Raw genomic sequence first — 19269 nt, 5'->3', positions numbered from 1 at the left:
TAATATTTGGCTAAAACATGATCATTTCATTTTACCTTGCTTATATTTGTATACGATCACTTGCCTGCCTGTCTATTATGCATGGGGATACTTGGGAACAGATTTCCAAAAGTAAAATCACTTCTAGCTGATTCCCTGGTGTTTTTACAGTATTTTATGTCCAACAATAAAAAAAGAAATAAAATGTTTTTAAAGAATTTGCTCAGGGGGGCCAAATAAAACCACCCACAGGCCAAATTTGGAAATTCTGCCATAACACCACAATTCAATCACGAACTAGGGACACAGAAAGAGACCAACTTATTGGTGTCCAACATTGTGTAATTGGTGATGTGACTTTGAGGCCATGTCAAGACAGTGTCAAGCTAGGGTTGTACCACTCACATGCCACTAGGAAACGGGGTGGCACAAAATGTATATTGTCAGTAAAATTTGGTATTTCAGTCTAGGTGGCCTAGACCCATATGATTATTTTGATTTCACTTATCTAGTTGTCTTTTCCACTAGCGACTACAACTTGAGCCTGTTGTGGCTCTCTCTCGGCCTGAAAGCATATCACAGTCACACACACACACTTTTTTTCAGATAGTGTTTGGGCTGTGTTAACAAGCGTGTGAAACTCTGCTTAAACTTGGCATGGGAAAATAAAAAATTTCCCTCTTTCAACCCCCTTCTTTCTCCATCCAAATTCATGATTCTTTATGATTCTTGACACTCTTGCCGGTTGGTTTTTATGATATTTCTTTAAACTGCTAGATAGCATATCACATGCATCAGGTAAAAAATCTGAAATTGACATTTTAAGAGTTGACCCCTATGACATTTTAATATTCGTGAGTCCTTCTCTTTATCTCTCCCACTGTGTCTTTGTGCATAGAAGAAGATTTCCCCAATAAATCCAGCCTAGGCCACCATCTCTGTTATCATAGACATGTTTGGGCTTAAAGCCAGTGATGTCCAGAATCCAGCCTGCTTTATCAATGTCCAGACACCAGAATGAAGCTCTGCTTTGGGGAGTAGTAAAAACAGTAAATATCTGCTGCTTGGAATAGAATGGCATGTATCGTTTTGTGAGCGTTTTGAGCAACCGGCATGCAAAAATAAAGTGACATGGTCGGGTCCAGTAAATACCACAGAAAGCTTGAGAAAAAAGTAAGGCCCAGACTGCAATGGAAATACTATGGCCAGAGGCATGAGGACAGGCAGGGCGAACACCAGCTCTAATAAAGTGTTCCCATGCCATGAGACAAATTGTTGATGACATTGAAAGGGCATGGGAAAGGGAATAAAACACGCTAATTGCTGTTTTGGAGGATTGGTGTGGTACAGTATAGCAACCGTACCTCTTAGTCATCATACTACCACGCTGGAAAATCAAGTGGGATAAAAGTAGTGGTGGAAAAAGTACCCAACTGTCATACTTGAGTAAAAGTAAAGATGCCTTAATAGAAAATGACTCAAGTATAAGTAAGTCACCTGGTAAAATTCTACTTAAGTAAAAATACTTTAACTGGAAGGAAAGGCGACCAAAGGAGGAATTGGCTTTGGGGGTGACCAGTGAGATATACCTGCTGGAACGCGTGCTACGAGTGGGTGCTGCTATGGTGACCAGTGAGCTGAGATAAGGCGGGGCTTTACCTAGCAGACACTTGTAGATAACCTGTAGCCAGTGGGTTTGGCGACGAGTATGAAGCGAGGGCCAACCAACGAGAGCGTACAGGTCGCAGTGGTGGGTAGTGTATGGGGCTTTGGTGACAAAACGGATGGCACTGTGATAAACTGCATCCAATTTGTTGAGTAGAGTGTTGGAGGCTATTTTATAGATGACATCGCCGAGGTCGAGGATCGGTAGGGTGGTCAGTTTTACGAGGGTATGTTTGGAACATGAGTGAAGGATGCTTTGTTGCGATATAGGAAGCCGATTCTAGATTTAATTTTGGATTGGAGATGCTTAATGTGAGTCTGGAAGGAGAGCTTACAGTCTAACCAGACACCTAGGTATTTGTAGTTGTCCACGTATTCTAAGTCAGAGCCGTCCAGAGTAGTGTTGCTGGACGGGCGGGCAGGTGCTGGCAGTGATCGATTGAATAGCATGCATTTAGTTTTACTTGCATTTAGCAGTTGGAGAGCAGTTGGAGGCCACGGAAGGAGAGTTGTATGGCATTGAAGCTCGTCTGGAGGTTAGTTAACAGTGTCCAAAGAGGGGCCGAAGTATAAAGAATGGTGTCGTCTGCGTAGAGGTGGATCAGAGAATCACCAGCAGCAAGAGCGACATCCTTGATGTATACAGAGAAGAGTCGGCCCGAGAATTGAACCCTGTGGCACCCCCATAGAGAATGCCAGAGGTCCGGACAACAGGCCCTCCGATTTGACACACTGAACTCTATCAGAGAAGTAGTTGATAAACCAGGCGAGGCAGTCATTTGAGAAACCAAGGCTGTCGAGTCTGCCAATAAGAATGTGGTGATTGACAGAGTCGAAAGCCTTGGCCAGGTCTATGAATACAGCTGCACAGCAATGTCTCTTATCGATGGCGGTTATGATATCATTCAGGACCTTGAGCGTGGCTGAGGTGCACCCATGACCAACTCTGAAACCAGATTGCATAGCGGAGTTTCAACATGACAATGCCCCCGAGGACAAAGCAAGGTCCATACAGAAAAATGGTTTGTCGAGATCGGTGTTGAAGAACTTGACTGGCCTGCACAGAGCCCTGACCTCAACCCCATCGAACACCTTTGGGATGAATTGGAACGCTGACTACCAGCCAGGCCTAATAGTCCAACATCAGTGCTCGACCTCACTAATGCTCTTGTTGCTGAATGGAAGCAAGTCCCCGCAGCAATGTTCCAACATCTAGTGGAAAGCCTTCCCAGAAGAGTGGAGGCTATTATAGCAGCAAAGGGGGGGACCAACTCCATATTAAGGCCCCTGATTTTTGGAATGAAATGTTCGACGAGCACATACATACACTACCATGCCAAATGTAACTTTCAAAATAAAGAAATCATCCATGTATGATGCATTGTGCATGATATGAAGCTGTGTTTTGTGTCATAGGATGCAAAATACATAATACGGGGATGATTTCTATATTTTGAAAGTAACATATCTTGAAATCTTGATTGCTGACAAGCAAAACCTTTTGGGACTATGTCAACAATGGACTGATGAAAGAAATACCAAAATATAGTTTTTCGGTGGAATTTTCCTTTAAAACAGAGAAATCAACACAGAGAATATGGTACACCCACCCCCATGATTCAAAATGTTAAATTCCCTCTGCATGACTAACTACGTGCATGTGGTATCAATGACCAAGTTGCCAATGATCAAAGAAATCAGCCTGGGACATAAGCAATGCAGCATTACATAATGCTAAACCTTTGTGACCCTAATCAGCTGCAGTAGAGACTGAAATCAGCATTTATTTTATGTCTTAAAGAAGACATGTAAAAAGTAAGAGGAGGACAAGGAAGAATGAAGCCATAGAAATTGTGAAAAAAGTAGTAGCGGTTTGTTCAGTAACCAGTAGGGTGCTAGGATGGGTTGAATAAAGAGCTCAGAGGACTAGTCAGTAATCCTTCCCTTAAATCTCAGTCTCTTTGAAGGCTTCCAGGTGTGTGATCTTTCTCTCCCTGCGCGGAGAGGACAGACGAGACAGACGCACACAGGATCTCAGTCTCACCTGTCCAGGTCGTCCCTCTTCATCTCGTAGTTCTTGAGGACACGGAGGAGCTGAACGTCCTGGCTGAGGAAGCAGGGAGGCAGCAGGCCGTGGATCCCCAGCTGGAGACGTTCCTCCAGGGAGAAGGCCATGCCCTAAAACAAACAGAACCATAGGAGGGACATCTGTTAGACCATCATCATAACACCAGAGCACGGTAGGGGGATCTGTTAGACCATTAAACCACAATAACACCACAGACCACTATTTAAGGCCACTGTGGGCCAGCTTCTGTAGGACTACTGGATGAGAAAGACTGTCTGACCTTACTGTATACGGTAAGCCCTCTGGTCCCAACTACTAAAAATTAATCGTGCTACTGTATGTCTTGACTATAAACTGTGTACTTGAGTGTATGTATTTTGTCTTTGATTGAACTTTAATTGATACACTTCACATTACAAATTAACTTTGTGTAAAAAATGTTTTTATAATAGTTATTCTAAGTGTACAAGTCTATAGTCTGTGGAATGCTGGGCCTACATTCCAAACAGTTCAAAGTCCAGTTCAAGTCTAAAGTCAGCAGTAACTGGAGGAAGAATGGTTTAAACCACAGATCTCATGACCTACTTAAAATGTATGTTCTACAACCCTGCTATCCCCTTTACATTCAACATTACCGGCTGAGACTGCCCTGGTGAAACGTCCTTTGAACTTTTAGCCTAAGTTTGTATAAACAGGGACATTTCCATCCATCCCTCTTCAGAATCCCTGGAGTGATGATACTCAGGCTACTGCATGATCTGTCCTATCCCAGTGTTTGCTCTGGATGGGGGGTTCCCCTCAAGTATGAACCCTATTGGCTGATCTGATGTTCTGACTGTCTGCTCACATTCTGCTGTGATGTCCGTTCCCGTGAAGATACACACTGCAGCCATGAGACCAGGCTCTGTCTGACGACCACAAACTTTGACCTTTACCACAACCCTGACCTCCAGACGGGCATCTCGATAAACACACATGTTTAACATCTGGGTAGTGACCTTGAACACTACTGGATCTGTGAATCGGCTGTTGCCACTGTTGCCCCTCCTCTCTCACGGAGTCTGGTGGAGGGAGAAATAAGAGGATATGCTCATTGTTATAGCTGAAATAGAATAAATGGAAAGGTATCAGGTCAAAAACATGGTTTCCATTCCATTCCAGCCATTACAATGAGCCCAACCTCCGATTTAAAGTGACACCAGTCTCCACTTATCCATAGAGGTGCTGCCACCGCCCCATAGAGGGATCAGAGTGTGTCTAGCTGTGGTAGACAGTGTGTTTTAGACTCTCTGGATGTATTTTTACATATGTGCATAATAAAATACAAGTCTGCTGAACACACCAGATCCTGTCGCTGCTGGGATGGAATTGAAGTTGTGGTGCAACTTCTGTGTTTTGGAACGCACCCCACGAGGGCTTGGTCAAAATGTACAGCTTTTTCAAGGAATTGGCACTTTTAAATCTGGTTGAGGGGTTTGATTACATGGACGCAGAGAGAGTGAAGTAGAAAAGCATACAGTGCAATAAAATGTAGTGTTCTTGACGTCGTACTAACCGCAGGCACATTTTCAAACCTTTGCAGATTTTCTTTAAAAAAATATATAACATTATTGGGTTTGGTCTCAACTGAACTTGGAGCTAATGACTCTGGGACAACACAGTTTAGAGTGCATGCATACACAGTGGACAACATCACAGAGAGGAAAACAAACACACAAACACACAGATTCCTCTTGGCAGAACATCTGAGGAACAAATCAGCAATGTTATTTTGTAAAATTTCTAACGAGGAGCCTTCACACAGATTCTATTATAAATAACGGGGGACGTTTGGGCTGAGAGGTTGACAGCTTGGATGTCATCTATTGTACCTGTGACTTTCAGTGGACCCATGGTCTGATGTCAATGCACTCAATTTCTGTCAGCAGGCCAACAAGTGTGTCAAGTCACAGCCCAAAGCCTACACTAGTCATGGATTTGTAGTTTTCCATACTGCCACATAACAGTACATTATAATACAGTAAAGCCTAAAGTACATCAACAACTTTTGGTCAGATGTAACCACTGTAGTAGTTCCTATTGACATTGACACTTGTCCCTTGTTTTCGAGCTAAAACACATACAAAAACACACCCTGCCCTGAATGCAATTTCAATGATGATTAGGTACAATTCTCTTTTGTTCTGCTGTTTAAGAGCAATGTTTGATATTTCAATAAAGTTATGTTGCCTCTTTGTGCCTGTCCTTTCTCCAGGCTTGACTGAGTATGTACTTAAATGACCTGAGGAGCAGACACTCAATACTGCCAGCTCGGAATTACTACCTTCCTCATAATCGAAAGATACATTCTATTTTGCTAAGAGCCAGTGGTTGACATCATAAAGGGTGTCTCCTTAGAGGCTTTGGACTGCACTGGCCATTATACAGCTGTTTAAGTGGCTCATACAACTGACCATGAGACATATTGGAGACTAGTCTAGAAGCTCTGGAAATGAAGCAAGGTTTTTAAAAATACATGAATCGAGCTTCATATAATGTGGTGACATTATTATATGAGATCAAGCCTCAGATGTGTGACTGCACATGCCACATGTGTCAAACCAGAGAGGAAGAGGAGAAGCGAGAGGAATAACTGGGCCAAAAATCTGTCTTCTCCAGCAGGTGGCATTTTTTGTATTTTTCGCTCCAAGCAAAGAGTTTATAAACTCAGCAAAAAAAAAAACGTCCCTTTTTCAGGACCCTGAAAATAACTTCACAGATCTTCATTGTAAATGGTTTAAACATTGTTTCCCATACTTGTTCAATGAACCATAAACAATTAATGAACATGCACCTGTGGAACGGTCGTTAGGACACTAACAGTTTACAGACGGTAGGCAATTAAGGTCACAGTTATCAAAACTTAGGACACAAAAGAGGCCTTTCTACTGACTCTGAAAAACACCAAAAGAAAGATGCCCAGGGTCCTTGCTCATCTGTGTGAATGTGCCTTAGGAATGCTGCAAAGAGGCATGAGGACTGCAGCTGTGGCCAGGGCAACAAATTGCAATGTCCGTACTGCGAGACGCCTAAGACAGCGCTACAGGGTGACAGGATGGACAGCTGATCATCCTCGCAGTGGCAGACCGCGTGTAACAACACCTGCACAGGATCGCTAAATCCGAAGATCACACCTGCGGGACAGGTACAGGATGGCAACAACAACTGCCCGAGTTACACCAGGAACGCACAATCCCTCCATCAGTGCTCAGACTGTACGCAATAGGCTGAGAGAGGCTGGACTGAGGGCTTGTAGGCCTGTTGTAAGGCAGGTCCTCACCAGACATCACCGGCAACAACGTCGCCTATGGGCACAAACCCACTGTCGTTGGACCAGACAGGACTGGCAAAAAATGCTCTTCACTGATGAGTCGCGGTTTAGTCTCACCAGGGGTGATGGTCGGATTCGCGTTCATCGTCGAAGGAATGAGCATTACACCAAGGCCTGTACTCTGGAGCAGGATCAATTTGGAGGTGAAGGGTCCGTCATGGTCTAGGGCGGTGTGTCACAGCATCATCGGACTAAGCTTGTCGTCATTGCAGTCAATCTCAACGCTGTGCGTTACAGGGAAGACATCCTCCTCCCTCATGTGGTACCCTTCCTGCAGGCTCATCCTGACATGACCCTCCAGCTAGACAATGCCACCAGCCATACTGCGCCTTCTGTGCATGATTTCCTGCAAGACAGTAATGTCAGTGTTCTGCCATGGCCAGCGAAGAGCCCGGATCGGAGGGTGAGGGCTAGTGCCATTCCCCCCAGAAATGTCCGGGAACTTTCAGGTGCCTTGGTGGAAGAGTGGGGTAACATCTCACAGCAAGAACTGGCAAATCTGGTGCAATCCATGAGGAGATGCACTGCAGTAATTAATGCAGCTGGTGGCCCCACCAGATACTGACTGTTACTTTTGATTCTGACCCCCCCTTTGTTCATGGACACATTTGTCCATTTCTGTTAGTCACATGTCTGTGGAACTTGTTCAGTTTATGTCTCAGTTGTTGAGTCTTGTGTTCATACAAATATTTACACATGTTAAGTTTGCTGAAAATATACACAGTTGACAGTGCGAGGACGTTTCTTTTTTACTGAGTTTATATGGAGGTCAATGAGAGAGCATCGAATTTGATTAACAAAAATGTAATGACTTGTTTGCTACGTGTGTCTTATTTGATCAAATAGAAGTTGCGTAATGCTTAGGTTGTTACGAGTGTAATGATATACAGTTGAAGTCGGAAGTTTACATACACTTAGGTTGGAGTCATTAAAACTCGTTTTTCAACCACTCCACACATTTCTTGTTAACAAACTATAGTTTTGGCAAGTCAGTTAGGACATCTACTTCGCACATGACAAGTAACTTTTCCAACAATTGTTTACAGACAGATTATTTCACTGTATCACAATTCTAGAGGGTAAGAAGTTTACATGCACTAAGTTGACTGTGCCTTTAAACAGCTTGAAAAAGTCCGGAAAATTATGTCATGGCTTTAGAAGCTTCTGATAGGCTAATTGACATCATTTGAGTCACTGGAGGTGTACCTGTGGATGTATTTCAAGGCCTACCTTCAAACTCAGTGCCTCTTTGCTTGACATCATGGGAAAATCAAAAGAAATAAGCCAAAAAGAAAATGTAGACCTCCACAAGTCTGGATCATTGGGAGCAATTTCCAAATGCCTGAAGGTATCACATTAATCTGTACAAGCAATAGCACACAAGTATAAACACCATGGGACCACGCAACCGTCATACCGCTCAGGAAGGAGACACGTTCTGTCTCCTAGAGATGAACGTACCTTGTTGCGAAAAGTGAAAATCAATCCCAGAACAACAGCAAATGACCTTGTGAAGATGCTGGAGGAAACAGGTACAAAAGTATCTATATCCACAGTAAAACGAGTCCTATATCGACATAACCTGAAAGGCCACTCAGCAAGGAAGCAGCCACTACTCCAAAACCGCCATACTACGGTTTGCAACTGCACATGGGGACAAAGATGGTCTGATAAAACAAAAATAGAACTGTTTGGCCATAATGACGTTATGTTTGGAGGAAAAAGAAGGAGGCTTGCAAGCCGAAGAATATCATCCCAACCGTGAAGCACGGGGGTGGCAGCATCATGTTGTGGAGGTGCTTTGCTGCAGGAAGGACTAGTGCACTTCACAAAATAGATGGCATCATGATCATTTTCCTTTATGTGGATATATTGAAGCAACATCTCAAGACATCAGTCAGGAAGTTAAAGCTTGGTCGCAAATGGGTCTTCCAAATGGACAATGACCCCAAGCATACTTCCAAAGTTGTGGCAAAATGCCTTAAGGACAACAAAGTCAAGGTATTGGAGTGGCCAACACAAAGCCCTGACCTCAATCCTATAGAAAATGTGTGGGCAGAACTGAAAAAGTGTTTGTGAGCAAGGAGGCCTACAAACCTGACTCAGTTACACCAGCTCTGTCTGGAGGAATGGGCCAAAATTCACCCAACTTATTGTGGGAAGCTTATGGAAGGCTACCCGAAACATTTGACCCAAGTTAAACAATTTAAAGACAATGCTACCAAATACTAATTGTGTGTATGTAAACGTCTGACCCACTGGGAATGTGATGAAAGAAATAAAAGTTGAAATAAATCATTCTCTCTACTATTACATGGAACCCAAACCGGCTGCGCGCGTGCGCCATCATGCGCTATCGTGCATACATTTATTTTGCCCCCCCACACCAAACGAGATCACGACACGCAGGTTAAAATATCAAAACAAACTCTGAACCAATGACATTAATTTGGGGACAGGTCCAAAAGCATTAAACATGTATGGCAATTTAGCTAGTTAGCTTGCACTTGCTAGCTAACGTTAATTTGTCCTATTTAGCTAGCTTGCTGTTGCTAGCTAATTTGTCCTGGGATATAAACATTGAGTTGTTATTTTACCTGAAATGCACAAGGACCTCTACTCCGACAATTAATCCACACATAAAACGGCCAACCGAATCGTTTCTAGTCATCTCTCTCCTTCCAGGCTTTTTCATCGTTTAACTTATATGGTGATCGCATCTAAACTTTCATAGTATTACCACGACAACCGGCAAAACAGTTCATCTTTCAATCACCCACATGGGTATAACCAATGAGGAGATGGCACATGGGTACCTGCTTCTTTAAACCAATGAGGAGATGGGAGAGGCAGGACTTGCAGCGTGATCTGCGTCAGAAATAGGAATGACTTCTATTTTAGCCCTTGGCGTCGCAGACGCTCGCAAGCAGTGTGGGTGCAATAATTGAATAACACGCGACGTGTCCGGTCTTGTCAGCATGTTATTCTGAAATTTCACATTCTTAAAATAAAGTGGTGATCCTAACTGACCTAAGATGTGAAATCTTACCAGGATTAAGTGTCAGGAATTGTGAAAAACTGAGTTTAAATCTATTTGGCTAAGGTGTATGTAAACTTCCGACTTCAACTGTAAGTAGGACACGTTAGGTAGTAGGTACATCCGGCAGGTAGCCTAGTGGTTAGAGTGTTGGGCCAGTAACCGAAAGGTTGCTAGATCAAATCCCTGAGCTGACAAAGTAAAAATCTGTCATTCTGCCCCTGAACAAGGCAGTTAGCCTAGGAACAGTGGGCTGTCATTGAAAATAAGAATTTGTTCTTAACTGACTTGCATAGTTAAATAAAGGTTCAATTAAAAAACATCCCGGCAACTGAGAAAAAAAGTTATGCTTGTTGTTCACGCGCATATCTGCCCTCTCATTAGCTAGAATGCTCCCACATCTTGCCTCCTCTCGGCTGCCATCCATTTTTGAAGACATTTCGTTTCATTGTTAGCGCAGCCACTTGAGTATCTGGTCAATATAATTCCATGGAGGGCCAAGTGTCTGCGGGTTTTTCGCTCCTCCCTTGTATTTGATTGATGAATTAAGATCACTAAATTAGTAAGGAACTCCCCTCACCTGGTTGTCTATGTCTTAATTGAAAGGAAAAAACTAAAACCAGCAGACACTAGGCCCTCCACGGAATGAGTTTGACACCCCTGGCATACGCACACAAGCGCACGCAATCAGCCACACTTTCCCGAACGCGCACACGTACCCACCCATGCACGCACACACAAACTTGTTCTCTTGAATAATTGTGTGCATTTGGACAAGCATTAAAACAAACAGTGGCCCACACAGTAGCAGCACTGACACAGTTAGGGGCTTGTCTTTGTCAGAGCTAAATGTCAAGGCATGTCTGAGAGAGTGAGATGACCCATGGACTCAGTCTCATTAAGAATAATTACTCGCACAGTTCTGTGGTCGCTCAAAGGCTCCTAGTGTAATATGTGAAATGGAGACCCTCCATGGAACCCAGCCCAAATGAGCAATTAATGTCGCCGACAATGGATCAGGAAGCCTGGGCCGACAGGGCAAGCCACTGAGTATGGAACCACCTTCCGATTGGGGACATGGATGGATGGGTTGGTGATGTGGAAGGGGGGAGGAGAGAAGGAGCAAGAGGAGAGGGTAGGGAACTGCTTTTCTGTTTATCCACTGTATGCTTGGATGTCAAGAAATATTATATCGACATGGTCTGCAGCTCCTGGCAGGGTCAATGTGGGAACCGGCAGGTGGATTTGCTGTGTGACTGACTAGCTATATAAATCGGCCTTCGTCAACCCTTAACTTAGCCCATAGAACTGGCTACCCTATCAATCAACCAACACAGACCCTGTCAGTCACTACAGGCTGGTGAGGCCCTCAGACAGCTACTGAGGAAAGCCATACTCCAAAACAACTCCGATAACAGCTGGAGAGTGATGAGATAAGATGGCGTAAAGGGAAGAGGTGGTGAAGGAGGATTGTGTTCCTAATATGGGTGCCATATTTTGAACTGTTCAACTCACAAACATTTCCACTTGTTGTTGTGGTGGAGCAGGTATTAGTTTGTTGAGAAAGAATGGAACAATATGTTGTCAAACACTTTTTGCTGTTTCAGTCCGTTAGTAACTGGGGTTGAGTTCTGATAAACCCAGGCTCTCGAAAGGAAAATCTACAATTGGAACATAGTGAGAGAAAATAGAAAATGGATGAATAATAATGCCGTTTCCACTTTCCATTAATCATCAATGGAATAGATTCCTCCGTTCATTGTTGGTGAATGTTTGCACTCACTCAAACACAAAAAAAATATGCATTCTTGACCAAACAGACACACATGCACTACATGACCAAAAGTATGTGGACACCTGCTCGCCAAACATCTCAATACAAAATCATGGGAACTAATATGGAGTTGGTCCCCCGTTGCTGCTATAACAGCCTCCACTCTTCTGGGAAGGCTTTCCACTAGATGTTGGAACCTTTCTGCGAGGACTTGCTTCCATTCAGCCACAAGAGCATTAGTGAGGTCGGGCACTGATGTTGGGCGATCAGGCCTGGCTTGCAGTCAGCTTTCCAATTCATCCCAAAGGTGTTCAATGGGGTTGAGGTCAGGGCTCTGTGCAGGCCAGTCAAGTTCTTCCAAACCGATCTCAACAAACCATTTCTGTATAGACCTCGTTTTGTGCACGGGGTAGTGTCATGCTGAAACAGGAAAGGGCCTTCCACAAACTGTTGCCACAAAGTTGGAAGCACAGAATAATTTAGAATGTCATTGTATCCTGTAGTGTTAAGATTTCCCTTCACTGGAACTAAGGGGCCTGGCCCGAACCATGAAAAAGAGCCCCGGACCATTAATACTAATCCACCAAACCTTACAATTGACTCTATGCATTCGGGCATCTAGCATTCTTCTGGCTTCCGCAAAACCCAGATTCCTTTGTTGGACTGCCAGATAGTGAAGCATGATTCATCACTCCAGAGATAGCGTTTCCACTGCTCCAGAGTCCAATGGCGGCGAACTTTGCACCACTCCAACCGACGCTTGGCATTGCGCATGGTGATCTTAGGTTTGTGTGCGGCTGCTCAGCCATTGAAACCCATTTCATGAAGCTCGCAACGAACAGTTCTTGTACTGACGTTGCTTCCAGAGGCAGTTAGGAACTAGGTAATGAGTGTTGCAATAGAGGACAGACGATTTTTAGCACTCTGCGCTCCCGTTCTGTTGGCTTGTGTGGCATAACACTTTGCATGTGTTTCCACTTCACAATAACAGCACATATTCGCTCCCTATCCCAGTCTGCTGTCCCCACATGCTTCAAGACGGCCACCATTGTTCCTGTACCCAAGAAGGCAAAGATGAAATAAATGACTACTGCCCCGTAGCACTCACTTCTGTCATCATGAAGTGCTTTGAGAGACTAGTCAAGGCACATATCACCTCCACCTTACCGGCCACCATAGACCCACTTCCGTTTGCATACCACCCCAACAGGTCCACAGACGATGCAATCGCCATCACACTGCCCTATCCCATCTGGACAAGAGGAATATCTATGTAAGAATGCTGTTCATTGACTACAGCTCAGCATAAAAACACCATAGTACCCTCCAAGCTCATCATCAAGCTGGAGGCCCTGGATCTCAACCCAGCCCTGTGCAATTGGATCACTTTCTGAAGGGCCACCCCCAGGTGGTTAAGGTAGGAAACAGCATCTCCACTTCGCTGACCCTCAACACTGGGGCCCCACAAGGGTGCGTGCTCAGCCCCCTCCTGTACTCCGTTCACCCACGTCTGCGTGGCCATGCACGCCTCAAACTCAAATCATCAAGTTTGCAGAAGACACAACAGTAGTGGGCTTCATTACCAACAACGATGAGACAGCCTACAGTGAGGAGGTGAGGGCACTCAGAGTGTGGTGGCAGGAAAACCTCTCACTCAACATCAACAAAACAAAGGAGATGATCGTGGAAACAGCAGAGGGAGCACCCCCCTATCCACTGACTTGTTGAAAAGGTGGCATCCTATGATGGTGCCACGTGGAAAGTCACTGAGCTCTTCAGTAAGGCCATTCTACTGCCAATGTTTGTCTATGGAGATTGAATGGCTGTGTGCTCGACAATAGGTGGCTGAAATAGCCAAATCCACTAATTTGAAGGAGTGTCCACCTACTTTTGTATATATAGTTTACACACTCAATTGGACACGCGTACACACAGCTTTTGTCTTTTTGATTGCTTGCCCTAATAGTTTTAAAGTGTGATTGTTGCAAAGCTTTTCTCTTTCGCTTAGGGAGTCGAGGGTTGGGCAGGGTGGACTAGAATGCTTCCACATGTGGCGTACCACATCTAAGGTGCCCGCGCCCTGGGCCAACACGTGTCGCCCGCAGATCCATGTTCCAGGAGCTAGTGGTAACCAAACAGACCTGTAATCTGCCCATGGGGCAATGCCACCCTCCAGCTCAGGCCACACTGCCACGGCCAAGCCTACCCCAAAAACACACAGTACACAAGGAAACGGGTAATTAGTAGACCAGATGGTGTAAGCATAGAATATAAAAGTATGTTATTTTCAAACTGATAAAAATCCTTCCGTGTGTTCCAGAAAGTTCCAGAGTTCAAAAGCAGCGTTGTTTGGGTTATTCATTCTGGAGGGAGAGTTTCAGAAGTTTGACTAGCCCTTCTCATGCCTCAACCATGTAATCTCACATCTCCCACAAACCCAAATACAGAGAGATGTTCAGGGGCCTGCCTAGTTTAACCTCAAATACACTAAAAGTTTAAAATGTCCAACACTGCAGGAAAGTTCTCCTGCAACAGGGTGATCAAATTAAAATCTTACATCTGTAACACTGCTCATAATTTGTCTCTTCCAACCTGAAGTACAATTTGCCCTCCCGCTGTTGACATTTCCTGAATTTCCCCCCTCTTTCCTGCGTGTCCCCTGAGCTCTCGGTTTCGGTGGAAGCGAAGTCCCCTCTTCTTGAAGAGAAAAGACGCCCATTGAGCGAGACCTAGGCCAAGACACCCCACTCACCCCAGTCTGAGATTAGATACAGAAACATAAGCCCTTCATGGAAGACAGATGGATAATGTTTGGCAGAAAAGATTCACTGGCACAAACATGTGATCAGAGAGGTTTAGACTCTGCTGCTCCCCCGAGCGCTATGGAAGGGGGACTGGAGTGCTCTCTGTTCATCCCAGAGAGACGGAGAGCGCTGAGCTGAGCCACTGCACCTCCACTGACGCTTTCCCCACTGTAGGGTGTATAGGGCACAAGGGAAATGTGCACACAATCGAAAGGACGAAGTGTGGATAAAGACTCATTAACTCTGTTTATTGCAATTCCACAGTGTATAGCCCTGGACTCATCAGCCCACACAGGGCTCTTCTTGGCATATGAGGCTCATCGATCAACATGGCCAACTGCTGTATGAAACTACCGAAGATGCTGAAAAGGAACTAAGAGGTGTTGTAGTGTTGAAGCCCTGTGTTCAGCTTTAAGCTGATCTGGCTGGTATTCAGGTGCAACAACATGTAACTTTGCAGATAGAAATGTCCTCCATAGAGCTGACATGATTCTCTATTCTACACGACCGTGAAGCATTTCTGTTCTACATACAATATTTCTATCTGAACACTATATAACGTTGCACCCCACTGGAGGTGGCCTTGGAGTTTCTGCTGGGTCTGAAGTAGGCTAAGTCCCAGGGCAGTACTCGGTCTAAAACCCCCCAGCTGACGAAACAGGGAATGAAGGCTATTACCATAAAACGTGGCCAGCCATCAGCTAAACTCCACTATTACTACAACAGGTTCTTCAGACCACACATCATCTGGGTTAAGGTGTTGCATGTGATTGGGGTCCATTGGGTCTTCATTGGTGGACACAGAGCAGGAGTGGACTTGCTTTTCTACTGAAATGACAAGGAGTCATTGTCTGGAAACCTGCCAATATGGACACCATCATACTGTACTAGAATAAATATGTTTGAGAAATGCAAAGTAAGATCATTTGGAAGAGCTGAGACGATTCCAGAACGGCTAATATTGTAAAGTCAGAAAATTGTAAGTTAAAGCATACTGTCATTAGAAGTATGAGTAGTTTGGTTGTGTGTGACCTGACTGGGTTTACCACAATCAAACAGCTTGGGGAGAGTCTGACTCACACACCTCATTCCAATATGCTTTCAACAACGTGACACACACATACACACAAACTCAGAGAAGAAATCAAGATTGTGCAATGCTACAGAAGCGGTTGTGAAGAATGGTGCTGTTTAGCTCCGACTAAGAGAGGACAAACACACTACCGTACAGTACAGTCGTGACCAAAAGTTGAGAATGACACAAATATTAATTTCCAAAGTTTGCTGCTTCAGTGTCTTTAGATATTTTTGTCAGATGTTACTAAGGAATACTGAAGTATAATTACAAGCATTTCATAAGTGTCAAAGGCTTTTATTGACGATTAGATGAAGTTGATGCAAAGAGTCAATATTTGCAGTGTTGTACCTTCTTTTTCACGACCTCTGCAATCCGCCCTGGCATGCTGTCAATAAACTTCTGGGCCACATCCTGACTGATGGTAGCCCATTCTTGCATAATCAATGCTTGGAGTTTGTCAGAATTTGTAAGTTTTTGTTTGTCCACCCGCCTCTTGAGGATTGACCACAAGTTCTCAATGGGATTAAGGTCTGGGGAGTGTCCTGGCCATGGACACAAAATATCGATGTTTTGTTCCCCGAGCCACTTAGTTATCACTTTTGCATTATGGCAAGGTGCTCCATCATGCTGGAAAAGGCATTGTTCGTCACCAAACTGTTCCTGAATGGTTGGGAGAAGTTGCTCTCGGAGGATGTGTTGGTACCATTCTTTATTCATGGCTGTGTTCTTAGGCAACATTGTGAGTGAGCCCACTCCCTTGGCTGAGAAGCAACCCCACACATGAATGGTCTCAGGATGCTTTACTGTTGGCATGACACAGGACTGATGGTAGCGCTCACCTTGTCTTCTCCGGACAAGCTTTTTTCCTGATGCCCCAAACAATCGGAAAGAGGATTCAGAGAAAATGACTTTACCCCAGTCCTCAGCAGTCCAATCCCTGTACCTTTTGCAGAATATCAGTCTGTCCCTGATGTTTTTCCTGGAGAGAAGTGGCTTCTTTGCTGCCCTTGACATCAGGCCATCCTCCAAACGTCTTCGCCTCACTGTGCGTGCAGATGCACTCACACCTGCCTGCTGCACTCACACCTGCCTGCTGCCATTCCTGAGCAAGCTCTGTACTGGTGGTGCCCCGATCCCGCAGCTGAATCAACTTTATTAGACGGTCCTGGCGCTTGCTGGACTTTCTTGGGCGCCCTGAAGCCTTCTTCACAACAATTGAACCGCTCTCCTTGAAGGTCTTGATGATCCGATGAATGGTTGATTTAGGTGCAATCTTACTGGCAGCAATATCCTTGCCTGTGAAGCCCTTTTTGTGCAAAGCAATGATGACGGCACGTGTTTCCTTGCAGGTAACCATGGTTGACAGAGGAAGAACAATGATTCCAAGCACCACCCTCCTTTTGAAGCTTCCAGTCTGTTATTCGAACTCAATCAGTATGACAAAGTGATCTCCAGCCTTGTCCTCGTCAACACTCACACCTGTGTTAACGAGATAATCACTGACATGATGTCAGCTGGTCCTTTTGTGGCAGGGCTGACATGTAGTGGAAATCTTTTGGGGGGATTCAGTTCATTTGCATGGCAAAGAGGGACTTTGCAATTAATTACAGCTCATCTGATCACTCTTCATAACATTCTGGAGTATATGCAAATTGCCATCATACAAACTGAGGCAGCAAACTTTGTGAAAATGTATATTTGTGTCATTCTCAAAACTTTTGGCCACGACTCTACATTACTTCCTTATTGTACAGCGGCGTACCACATCATCCTTTTGTTTGATCAATTGTGGCATGTGTGTCTAGACGCTGTGAAAACAGAGGGGCTGGAGCAGGGCTTGGGGAGGGGTCATCCAGTGTGTGTGTGTCCAACAGAAGGGGCTGGGCTCCCAGTTATCAGGGAGTCCAGAGAGAGGTTCTGTTATTCTGCAGCTCAAAGACAAACTGGCACCAGAAGCAACCAGGCAAGCCACTGCTGGCTGACTGCATGAGACAATACGTGCCAAGACTGGACTCAGACATTCACGGTCCACTTGCCTCCCCGGCTTGGTCCGGCCTGACTAGCTCAGCCAGTATGCCTGTTATATAAACCCTCACCACCTCCCTTTCTCACTGTCTCTGGTGCTGCCACGTAGCCAAACAAGCAAGAGAAAAAGAGAGAGCAAGTAAGCGAGAGAGAGATAGAGAAGTAGAGAGAGGGAGCAAAGGAGAGAAGGAGGTGGAGCGAGAGATGGCACTTTGAGGCTTGCTGGGTGATCTGAAAGGACTCAATGAGTTAGTAGCAGATCTACAATAAAGGCATCTCTCCCTCGTGAATATAACTTGACCTCTTTCTTTCTCTCTCACGCTCTCACAGATTTGCATTCACACACACTTGCATTTTAGACACACATGCCACACTTGCACTCACCATCTCACACACAGGTGTGGAAAATAAGTTGGCTCTGCCTGGAAAGCCCCTCACACTCACACACACACCCACGCACGCACACACACACACACACGCCATCCAATCCAGCCCCAGTTCTTCTCTCAACACCAGCCTCTCCACTGAGGTGTTAATGAGTCTGACGTGTTAGTGTCAGAGTGTAACAATTCCGTAACTACACGCTGGGAGACGGGAAGCAAGTACAGGGTGAGGATTTAATAATAAATAGACATGTAACTAAACAAGAACAGCATCTGAACAAGGTAAACAAAACAATATCAATGCAGACACAGGAATGAAACTGAGGAAGTGACAGATTTAGGGGAGGCAATCAGTGACGTGATGGAGTCCAGGTGAGTCCGATGAAGCACTGGTGCGCGTAACGATGGTGACAGGTGTGTGAAATGATGAGCAGCCTGGCAAACTCGGACGCCAGAGAGGGGGAGCGGGAGCAGATGTGACAGAGACCCCAGGGAGGGAGCAGCGGGCAGTGTTAGCTAGTTGGTGCACTGGCCTAGCACCCTGACTGAGCCAAGGCACACAGGGCTGATCTCTGATGGACAGCATGGGGGGAGAGTGACAGCACTGCACCACAGACTTTTGTACAGGCTGGATCACATGTGTCGAGTGAGAAGCAGAGCATTTCCTGTACATGCATACGCTGGGGGCATGGACATAAACAGGAGGAAGACAAGGAGCAGAATCACTGGATTACCTGTCAGGTCAAAATTCTGGAAAATTGCATCGCATCAGTTAGGCTGGGTTCTGTACAATAATTAAGGCTACTGGCTACCTGACAGGCTCACTAGTTCCCATTGAACTAGTCATCTTTCTTCTCGAATCTGTGGGACTTAAAACATAGAGGTAAGATAGATATCGATTTTGATACCTGACGTAGTATTTTCATATTTTAGTATACGCTTTCATATTAAATCGAAATTCAGTTCTTCTTGAAGTTCTCACAAAAACAAGCTTGTCTCTGAAATGTCAACGCAGCACTGAACATATACCAAGTTTTCTATTTTAATTCAGCTCGTGTCATTCTAATTTAGATTTTTGCAACCTGC

At 44.9% G+C, this 19269-nt stretch overlaps 1 protein-coding gene across 1 annotated transcript in view; it reads right to left on the bottom strand.

The window, feature by feature from the left end:
- Positions 1-19269, bottom strand: part of LOC139573977 (NADP-dependent malic enzyme-like) — a 112655-nt gene that overhangs the window by 64686 nt on the left and 28700 nt on the right. Inside the window, exon 2 of the mRNA XM_071398015.1 lies at positions 3689-3822. Coding sequence (XP_071254116.1) covers positions 3689-3822 — 134 coding nt within the window. The remainder of the gene's footprint in view (positions 1-3688; positions 3823-19269) is intronic.

This window comes from Salvelinus alpinus, chromosome 4 (genome assembly GCF_045679555.1).
Source record: "Salvelinus alpinus chromosome 4, SLU_Salpinus.1, whole genome shotgun sequence".
In the NCBI taxonomy this organism is placed as follows: Eukaryota; Metazoa; Chordata; class Actinopteri; order Salmoniformes; family Salmonidae; genus Salvelinus; species Salvelinus alpinus.
This window is presented reverse-complemented; position numbering and strand designations above follow the sequence as displayed.